Consider the following 11,107-nt stretch of genomic DNA (forward strand, 5'->3'; position numbering starts at 1 on the left):
CCAACTCTAACATTTCAGGGCTTCACTGAACTGGGCTAGGAGGCACCACATCATAGGCTGTGGTCTCCCAAATCCTGTTCTCTCCCCTATCTCACTAATGGCTAGCTCATCATTGGGGTTTCTCTAATCTCATTTCTCATAGATATCTTTTTAAAAAATATTTGTATTAGTTATTATGGACCTTTTATTTATTTGTTTTTTTAATATGTGGTGCTGAGAATCGAACCAGTGACTCACACATGCTAGGGCAGGGCTCTACCACACAGCCACAATCCCAGCCCCACTCATAGATATCTTAACAAACGCCTATTTCAACTTTACCATTATATGTTGTTCTCTCTCTACCACTCTAAATTTCATAGCAATGGGGGCCGTGGCTCTTTGTTCACTTCCATATACTGCTTGGTAAGGTCACGAAGGTGCTCAGTAATTTTTGAATAAACAAACATATAGATGATGAGCAGAGGAAGACACACTGAAGCCCGCCAACCTAAGTGCCTGAGTCGTCTTACGTAACTTCCGCCCCTTCGCGTTCCTACGGACGCCCCCTTTTCCCGGTCCATGTTTGTTTCCGGCGTTTCAATAAAGCTCGATTCGGCTCGAAGAAGACCCGTTCTTCCGGGAAAATGGCGACTCCCGCTCGTGCCCCGGAGTCGCCGCCGGCCGCGGATCCAGCGCCAGCTGAGGGGCCCGCTGAGGAAGCCGACTGCCCCGCGCCGCGCCAGCCTCAGCCCCCGCAGAATGTTCTCGTTGCCCCGCGGCTTCGAGCCCCAAGCTCTAGAGGACTTGGGGCAGCGGAGTTCGGCGGAGCTGGGGGAGATGTTGAAGCGCCAGGAGAGACTTTTGCGCAACGAGTAAGCTGGGGTCTCGCGGCGGCACCGCCGTGCTCCTAGGGCTCGGGCTCCTTAGGACGCCCCCATTATCTTCCCGCGTTCTCTTAGGGCAAAGGTGACCTTGTCTCAGATCCATTTCAGTTCCAAGGACGAGTGGGTAGCCTACGGCCGCAAGGCCACGCCATGACTCCTCCTGGCCAAGCACGTACCGCCTGCGAGGATGGCCCGTGTACTGAACGGCTGCTTGGCGTTTCAGCCAGCCAGCAGCTGTGCCTTGGTTTAATGTGCTCAGCTACTGTTTTGGCTCCATGAAAGGAGTGTCTGTATCACAAATCCCTTTGTCCTCCTCCCCACACCGTGACCCAGACCTGTTATCAGTTTCATCTCTAGATCTTACTCTTGCAGGATGGGAAGAGAAGGATAAAAGTGGTTTAGGGCCGCGAAAGTTGTACTCATTCAGCTGGCAGACGGCGCATTTTAGCAGGGGAGCGATGTGATGGGGTGACTTTTTACAGGAAGCTTTATTTAGTAGCTTGGTGCATGATGGTGTGAAGGATTAAGAGGCAGGGGACATCAGGAGAGTCTTTTCAGAAAGAGGTTTTCAACAAGGGGGTTGTAAGAAAGTGAATGAAGAAGATAGTTAAGCAGGATTGGGAAAACTTAAAGTGTGGAATAATTTAAATATGTAATTGACAGAGATAAATGAAGTTTCTCTTCTGCTAGGGAGCCACTAACAAAAACATGAAAATTGAGGGAAAGGAATGGATTCAAGCAAGGTTCATTTTACTCAGGGTGTGCTGAGTTGAGGAGAGAGCATAACAGACATTTGATTAATTAAAAGGTGGAGAAGTGGTTATAACACTTAGGAGAAGGCTGGGAAAGCAGGACTCTCAGTTGCACAAAGGTGTTAATTTATACAGTTGAAATTGTGGGAATGTCATATCAGAGAAGGAGCAGCGAGAGTGTTAAAGATATGACCCTCTGACCACACGGCTAAAGACAGAGTCAGAAGAGGAATTCAGCAAAAAGGACAAGTAATCATTTGGGTTGAGGGCTTACCAGTAGAGACAGATTTTGCCTTTTTGAGAAGGAGTTTTTTAATGTATAGCAGTGAATTAGCTTTTTTTTTTATCCCTTTTGAACTCTTGAAAAAGTTATTGGGCATTCTAAAGAGCTCTTGTGTATGTGTATTATATCTACTGATACTTACTGATTTATCAGAAATAATGGGGAACTCCTTATGATACGTATACATAAAAACAAGTTCAATTCACACCATATACCCTCTGGAAAACTGCACTGTACTTGTGTGAGAAAGTTAGAGAAAGTATTATGAAAATAGTTTTGACCTTCCAGAGCAGTTCCCCTGCCCTTTGTTTTGGAAATCACACTTTAAGAACTGCTGATTTTTGGAATGTCTTAAATGATTTTTGCACAGGTAGCGGATCCATTATCCTAAATGGGTGGGATCAGAAGTGTTTTGAATTTCAGATTTTTTCAGGTTTTGGAATATTTTATATATAAATAATGAGATATCTTTGGAATGGGACCAAGTCTGAACATGAAATCCATGTTTCATACATGGTTTGTACAAATAACCTGAAGGTAATTTTATATAATATTTTTTATGCACCTGTGTTTTCACATGTGCATGAAAACCCATCATAACCCATCACATGTGATCAGGTTTTGGAATTTTCTACTGGTGGCATCATGTTACCAGTGCTCAGTTTCAGATTTTGGAGCATTTTGGATTTTCAGAATAGGAATGAGTAATGTATATTCTTAAAATGTTTTTGTTGAAATTCTAATGAGATGAGACAAATGAGTCATATTTTTATTCTGGCTGCATTTTCTTGTTTTGGGGGTTAATTGTCTTATTTTTTAATTCCCATTTGGAGCCAGTTAGAAATCAGATTTTTTACTTAAAAATTAGTTTTTTCCCCTTCGAGGTTAATGTTTTGCCTTTTAAATGAAAAATCACAAGTTTAAAAACAATACTCTAACGTATACTTTTTTTTTTGTATTTGACAGAAAATTCATTTGCAGATTGCCCGACAAAGGTAAAAAGATCCTAGACACTGTTGCCAAACTGAAAGCTGCCATTGCAGAGCGTGAAGAGGTTAGAGGAAAACGTGAACTGTTTCATTCTGCTAGTTTAGACTGTAAGCTAAGGCAAAAAGTAATTGCAGGAGTTGATGTGGATATAGAAAAGGCCCAGAGTTCTGACCGAATACTTGATACTTCATCACCAGTTCATGCCTGTTCCTTTGTAGATAACATCAAATCATCTAACACAACCTCAGAAAAACAGGGACTTGTACATCCTACTCAAAAAGGTGATGAAGAGATTCCAGAGGCTGAGTACACAGTGAACAAGTGCCCAGCTTCCCACAATAGATTCAGGGGATCTTCCTCACTTGAAGTGAGAGAGCATCTCCCTCAGCATTGTGTTTCAAGTCAAGCAGAAGATACTTCCAGCAGTTTTGACAACCAGTTTATTGATAAGTTCCAAAGGATCACAGTTGCAGACCAAGGTATACATCACTCGGAAGAAAACACAAGTGCTGAAAACTTGATGGGCCTTCGTGATAGGACTCCTAAGAAGCCTCATTACATGGAAGTGTTAGAAATGCGAGCCAAAAATCCAGTGCCCCCACCACATAAATTTAAAACTAATGTGTAAGTATCATTGGAAATAGGCATATCATGGGAATGTAATATGTGTGAAATTCAAAAAGTTGGAAGAATGCTTTTAAGTTCAGTGGGCTTTATGTGAGTGCTCCTTTTAGGTAGGAATGAGTATATTTGTGGAAACAGTGAGACCAGCCTGGCTGGAGTGGAGGATTCCTGTTGAACCATACTTTAGTTTTGAAGCCAAATAATTGAAAGGGTTTTAAATAGCAGATGGGGACTATTATGTTTCAGAATTCTTAGCCAATATTTTGTAATAAACAGAATTGAAGAGAGGATTTAGTATGGCTTTTATTTTCAGTACCATTTTTTAGTGTACAGCTTCCCCTTCAATTGGTCTATAATCTAAGAGAAAAATAGTTGTAGGAGTTGATGGACTTTTTCAGTTATTTATTTGTGTGCTCACTATGCTCCTCAGAGCATTTAGGTTCTAGATGAGGACCTTAGGTTTATACACTTGTAAAGAAAATTAAATTATAACAGTTTCTAGGGAAAGGGAGGCAAGAGGAGTTAAAAATTAAAAATACTTTAAAAAGTTGGGGAGGAGGGTTACAAACTCTGCTTCTGAGTTCTTTGTTGTAGTTTTGTTTCTGAGAGCTGCAGGAAAATAAAAGCTCTTTGAAGAGAAAATAATTGTTCTTAAAGCAAATATGATACTTAAATCTCAGTAGTAATTGATACCAACCTAAATTTATGAGGAGATAATTTCAGATGCAAAGTCAAGCAACTGTTTGCTACCTTTCATTGAAAAACTGATAACACCTAGTTGAAAATACCTAAAACATTTTGGTGATTGTTAAAAAGAGATTTTAAAGTTTAATCCTACCATGTAATTCTTTTTAATTTAACCTCAAAACAGTTTTTTTTGTTGTTGTGTAGAAAACCACAATCATACTGCATTAATTCATACTTACCTTGTATGCAGTGAGGTATCTTTCTTCACTTTTAGGAGGATGTTTGGGAAAACTAAAAGCATAATTAGTCAACAATAAAAAGGAGTAAGTGGGCCTTAGTTCTGTATTGTCATTTGAGAACAAGAGGGAGGTAAGGGAATAGCAGTGAGGGCTGCCCAGGATTAGGGAAGTTTAAGAGAGAAGGAGCTTTCTCTGCAATTAGAAGGACTGACATGGAGGGGTTGTTAAGCTCTAGACAGGTGGACATCAGGCTTCCCTGTGAGCAGAGGCTTAGAGGGTAGGCAGTAAGATGAGATCATATTCCTTGGCTTTTCTGCTCTTTTGATTTCTTTATGTTCTGGATTTGCATATTGCCTGGATACTGGAGGCTGCCACATCTATCTCTACCCTTACTTCAGATTTGCATGGCCAGTTAGCTATAAAACATGACTACTTGGGTGTTTCATGGCACTTCAAGTTCATGTACAAAGTGGAGCTTGTCTCTCTTCCCAAATTTACTTACTCTCATGTTAATAATGCCACCGCCCCCTTTTCTTCCCAAGGCATCTTTTCCCTCATCACCACTGTCTGCTAATCTTGAAGACCTAAGAGATGTATTTCCTTGTTCTTCATCTCTGATTATTCTTACTTCATCATATCTTCCATCAAAGTGAAGGTTCTCATCTCTCTCTTGGGCTGTAAATGTGGACTGTTCCTCCCCCTAGTCTTATTGATCAGCCCTTCCTCTCCACTGCTGCCAGAGTGAAATTTGTAAAAATATAAATCAGAACCTGTTAAATAGACTGGAACTTTGTTTAGTCTGGACTCAGCTTTCTTCCCATCTATCTCTGCTATCCTTTCTGAAACGTCTGTAGCTTCAGTTCAATCATGAAATGTGAAGAGGGGAAGGAAAAGGCAAAGAGCCTAGATCTGTGTGTATACACATACCCTTGCTGGAGCAACGAATATGGGTAAACGTCTTACTGTTACCTTTGTTCAAGAATTGATTATTAGGGTTAAAGACCATTTTGAGTGTGTGTGTGTGTGTATGTGTGTGTGTATGTGTGTGTTTGATTGTGTTCACAAAAAGGAAATAGTCTGATCATATAACATAAATTCTTTCTTTAGTTTGCCATCACATCATAATGACTCACCTAGTCATTCTCAGAGGGGAGAGTCTCCTGTTTCCTTGGCAGAGCGGCGGCGCAGGGACAAGCAGCATCTTGATGACATCACAGCAGCGCGGCTCCTGCCACTTCACCATCTGCCTGCACAGCTGCTTTCCATAGAAGACTCTTTGGCACTTCAGAAACAGCAGAAACAGAATTATGAGGTATTTAGGGCATTAGGATTTTTTCCCCCCTGCTTACATATGTCAGGATTTACCCTAGGTAGTTCAAGGAGGAAATAATTTAATAGAAGGGATTAGGTGCTAAAGAAATGGTCAGCTGAGGAGACCATTAGTTCTTATACATGTGCCATTAGTTTTTAGTTACAAACTTAATAAAACTGCAGGAAACAGCTGGAGATGATCATAACTACCTGCAACCTCAAAGTGATGATTTAACAGGAATTATGGAGAGACTACTGCAAAATTTTACATCCAGTCCATGCTTCTGCCTGTTCCCATTAGGATAGCAGTACTATCAACTCGCTCTTCTGCCTTATAAAATCCATGTGATAGCTTCTCAGTGGTGGAATTTAATCCAGGGAAATATAGCTCCCAGAATTCCATCTCCATCAATACAGAGGCAGCACAGAGTGGGTGGGAGGATAGTGTTATATTGCCAATAGTAGGGCAATGAGCCATAATCTGAGAAAAGAATTTCCTACTTTGGGCATCTAAAATCAATTTTATATAGCACTTTCTCCAAAGATCTGTATGTTTTGCATGAAATTTAAGCATGTACCTTGAGAGTTTGTGAATGGGAGTTAATAGAATGGGGGCAAATAGTATGAGGATCATGGGGTTATAGAAAGGATTTGACATTCTTGGATAATAATTTGAGCCTCCAGGAAGACAGCATCCTTTCCTACTTCCTAGATAACTACTTATCTAGATTTCAGTTAAGTACCATGCACCAATTAATATCTAACTAGCTTATTAATCTGTTTTGGCTTTTCATAACTCACTTGGTTTGGATTAGCATTTTTAAGGCATTCCTTTTTACTCTTCCTCTCAGTGTTTGAAAATGATTGCTAGTTTTAGCTATAGCATTGAAGAATTGTTTTATAAATTGTCTCTGGGATCTTGAATGCCTGTCCTAAGACATTTTTATGTTGAATTAAACCCTTCAGCTTGAAATTGGTTTCTTTGGCAGAAACCTACTCATAATATTCATGGCCCAAGGGGAAGGACATAAAGACATTTAAGGGATCTCGGAGAAAAGGAAGAGCCAAATGAGGAATGAGCATTGTTCCCTTTATCAGTTGGTAGTGAAGTCCTTTGGTGTGTAAACATTACCAGACTGAAACTTGCTTGGACTTTTGGTTAGGTACTAATTTCTGTAGGACTTTATTTAGAAAGAGGTAATAAGCTTTTTAATATTAATATCTTGGTTTTGCCTATGCCATTGAACTGTATCTCTTGGGCCTCTGTCTGGGGAAGAAGGTTCTGTCAGAGAAATCAACACAGTATTAGTAATTTGTAACATTTGATAGGTCTAATTGTTTCTGTATCAGTGTGTGTAATCACATACTTAATGTGTCTGTATTTATAATTGTTGGGTGCTGAAGTGATTACTCAGTTCTTATAGAGGTAGGCATTTCGATGCAATGTTTATTTATTTATTTTTTTGTGTGTTTGAGATTAACTGTGGGATTGGGGTGGAGGTGCTTTACAACTGAGCTATATCCCCAGCCCTTTTTATTTTTCTGAGACTTGGTCTCACTAAGTTGCTGAGGCTGGTTTTGAAATTGCAATCCTTCTGCCTCAGCCTCCCAAGTCACTGGGATTAAAGGCATGTACCACCAGGTCCAGCTTCAATCCAGTGTTGTTTATTAATGGAAGTTGATAACTACAACTATAGCAGGCTGGTAGCTTTTGCTTGCATTGTCCTTTTGTATCTGTAATAGGACACACAGAGTTAGGTTCCTTGTGTTTAGAGAGTGTACTAAGTGACTGTTATAACTTCCTATTGAAAAATTGTAAGGAAAAGAACATGGATGTGTGACTTTTTGCTTTGCTCTTTTGTTTTAAAGGAGATGCAAGCAAAGCTCGCAGCACAAAAATTAGCTGAAAGACTGAATATTAAAATGCAGAGTTATAATCCAGAAGGGGAGTCTTCAGGGAAGTACCGAGAAGTAAGAGATGAAGATGATGATCAGTCCTCTGATGATGAATTATGAAGATGGGCATTGGAATTATCTCCTAAATCTTCTACTCTTGAGAAGTCATTATCTTCCATCAGACTTTATAACAAGTATCAAGATTGGTGTCAGACACTGTTGAGGGAGAAATCTTTATAAAGTTACAAAAACGTTGCTACAAGAAAAAGCTCAGTTTGTCTTTCAGAAGATGATCTTCATGTGATTGAAAAGTTTAATATTTCAATATTGTGTTTAACCATATTGTATTAAAATTTTGCGGTATGTTGTGCATTGGTCTGATATTTTAGTATGTAGTGGAATATGTTTTTTTCCTTTCAAATGGAAGTAGATAGCTTCACTTTTTTCTTATCCTTACCTCTATAAAATAGCATTAATTATGTCTTTCAGTGAAACACTTAGTTGTCCCAGGTACCTAGAATAAATTAGTAAGACTTAGTTCCCTCTGTTTTTGAGCAGTGAAGGGAGTACAGTCCAAAGCATTGTGTGTATGCTTACTTGGAGTAATTGAGATCTGGGATGTGAATTACCTTGAAAGACACTCATAGAAAAATGCTTCACAAATATTTGTTTTATTCTCTTGTCTTCCCCTAGGAAGATTGTTCTTACTTCTGATTAGGAATAAGGAATATTTTGAGGAGGTGCTAGAGGGGCAGAGGGTTTTTTAGATGACCAGATTTGCCTGGAGTAAGTTGTGGTATAGGAAATGCAGCTGAGAGCTAAGTGAAAGGAGTAGTTGTTCTCATGCTTTACTTGACTGGAGTTCTTTGCTCTCACAGTTGAGGTTCATGTGTAGCACATTCATGTTTTGGTATGAGAACCGGTTATTTTTTCAAAGTTATAACTGAATTGTCAGTTGTCAGTACTTTGCTTCCTCCTCCCCATACCCCTCCCCACCGCCAAGAGGCTGCAGAAACCTCAATCTCCTATATATACATGTTCCTGTCATTTTAAATGATTATATGGTTGTCTCCAGAGAAATTATGTTATTAAAAAAATTCTTTGTTTAATGTGGAGCCTTTAAAAGTATTCAAAGAAAAAATAAAATATTAATTAGAACAACTCCAAATACTAATGGTGTTATTTTACTGATATTTAGTTAAATTTAACTTCTTTGAGAGAGAGTATCCAAATTTAAAGTGTTGACAAAACACATTTAGGTCATATGCATGTGTGATAGGAAGGGCTTAGATCTATGTCATGTGCTATCCATTTTCCCTCTCCCTGACAAAAAGCAAATGTAAAAAAGTATTCTGAATTAGCAGTTTCATTAGTTTTTAAAACTAATAGTAAATGACTTCAGAACACAAAATTATTTAATGTTCTTTTTCTGTAGAATGAAATGACATTTTATTTCTGGAAAGCTGGTGGTGCAGAAGGCTCATGTACATGTAGTGTGCATGAGTCCCTTTCAAGCCTACCAGCCAGAGACAATCTCCACTAACATTTGAGTGTTTGTACTTGTACTTATTTTTTTATATAAGCAATACATTTATATTTTTAAAAATGTAATAATGCTATACATTGTTTTATAGCCTATGTAGTATAAACATTTTCCCACATTAAATATTTTACATTTAAGACAGCTGCAGAATATTTTTCGTGAGTATACCATAACTTTTAAAACAATTTCCTAGTTGAAAAATTTGATTGTTAATTATAATGTAGTCTGTAAACAGTGAAATGATTAATATCTTAAAAGATAGTCACATCTATATACAATGACATTTCCAGAAGATATTTTTGTAGACATGAAATTGCTAGCTGCAAGGGGATGTAAATTTTTGAGAATCTTGATAATTCATCACTTATTACATACAGATTTTGTCCATTTATGTTCCCATCAGCAATATATCAAACACCCAGAATTAAAATTGGCTACTTAAAATTGTTGCAAATTGAACAAGTACAGAAAAAGGCTACATTTTAAATGTGTATTTCTTTAATTACATAGAACACAGTTATTTTTTCATGTTTATTGGCCACTTCTATTTATTCTTTTGAAACTTGCTTATTTATATTGTTATTCTCTGGGAGAACTGGCCCTTTTTTGGCTTACAAGTTCTTTATGAATTAAGTATGTCCATCCTTGTCATATAATTATTCTTAGTGCGCTATTTGCCCTTTAATACAACTAATGTATTGTTTTCTTTAGGAGTTTATCTTTGCATGTGTGCTTGAATATACTTTTCTTAACCCATGTATATTAACCCCTATTTTCTCAGTATTTTGAAATTTTTATAGTTATTTTTTAGCTTAGAAGAATTTTATCTTGTTTATATAACCTGAACTCAGTTTCTGCATAACTTTGGGGTGAAAAGGAAATTTTTAATCTATCTCAAGTTTATTTAGGGATCTGTATGAGATAGAGATTCCATTGTTAATTCTTGTGAAGAGTTTACTGATTGGACAGATTGGTTCAGTATCATCAGCCACCATTTTCCTTCTGATTTGTAATGATATTTTTATAGAATATTAAATACTTGTATGTCTTTTATACATTGGGCTTGTTGCTGGGCCTTCTGATATTTTTTTTCCATGCAATCATTATGGCTTTAATTGGTGTTAATATTCTGTAGAATAAGTTCTCCCTTTTCTTTTGAAATTTGTGAAATACAGCTACAGAAAAGTATATAAAATGTGTGCAGTTTACTGGATAAAGCAACAGCTGTGTAATCATAAAGCTGATGTGGAGGAATTGCTGCCAGCCCTCCAGATACTTGCTGTGTGTTCCCTCTTAGTACCTCCTCTGTCCCTCAGAGGTCATACCATCCTGACTGTGGTAACCCCCAGCCCCCGCATCTTTTTAAAAGGTATTTTACCAGTTATGTGTTTAACAATAATTAGTCTGTCTTGCTCACTGTTGACTTGTGTAAAGATGGAATCATATCTTGTATCTGGTGTCTTTCACTAAAAATTCTTAGAAAATTCATGTCACATGTAGGTGTGCGTGTGCGTGTGTGTGTGTGTGTGTGTGTGTGTTTCCATTGCTGTATAATATGTGCTGTTTCATTAATACCACTATTTCTTTATTCTGCTCTGATGGACACTTTGGTGATATTTCCAGGTTTTGACCATAATAAACATGCTGCGATGAGCATCTTTGTGCCCATAAACATGTTTCTATAGGATGTATACCTAGGGGTAGAATTGCTGGGTTATGAGATATGCATATCTTTTCAATATTTTATATTCTTGCCATCCCTTCCACAACAGAGAATTCCAGTTTACCAACATTTGTTATTGCCAAACTTTAATTTTAGCTAGTGTGATGTTTCCATAGTAAACTCATTCTAGTTTTATTTTACATTTCCCTAAGTTAGGGGGACATTGAGCATCATCATATATTTATTGGCCACT

General features: G+C 37.9%; 1 protein-coding gene across 1 annotated transcript; it reads left to right on the forward strand.

Annotated features, from left to right (window-relative positions):
- Positions 1-545: 545 nt before the first annotated feature.
- On the forward strand, positions 546-8,964 carry Polr2m (RNA polymerase II subunit M). Its single transcript, XM_077799558.1, has 4 exons — positions 546-854; positions 2,868-3,515; positions 5,549-5,753; positions 7,622-8,964. The coding sequence occupies exons 1-4, from the start codon at positions 562-564 to the stop codon at positions 7,766-7,768; spliced, it is 1,293 nt and encodes a 430-aa protein (XP_077655684.1). The 5' UTR covers positions 546-561; the 3' UTR covers positions 7,769-8,964.
- Positions 8,965-11,107: the final 2,143 nt, after the last annotated feature.

This window comes from Urocitellus parryii, chromosome 6 (genome assembly GCF_045843805.1).
Source record: "Urocitellus parryii isolate mUroPar1 chromosome 6, mUroPar1.hap1, whole genome shotgun sequence".
In the NCBI taxonomy this organism is placed as follows: Eukaryota; Metazoa; Chordata; class Mammalia; order Rodentia; family Sciuridae; genus Urocitellus; species Urocitellus parryii.

Bases quoted from the DNA above. Each gene is read 5' to 3' on its own strand.
- Polr2m (XM_077799558.1), top strand. From the start codon at position 562: ATGTTTGTTTCCGGCGTTTCAATAAAGCTCGATTCGGCTCGAAGAAGA. The intron at 855-2,867 runs GTAAGCTGGGGT...TGTATTTGACAG, and splicing joins GAGAGACTTTTGCGCAACGA to AAAATTCATTTGCAGATTGC. The intron at 3,516-5,548 runs GTAAGTATCATT...TTCTTTCTTTAG, and splicing joins CATAAATTTAAAACTAATGT to TTTGCCATCACATCATAATG.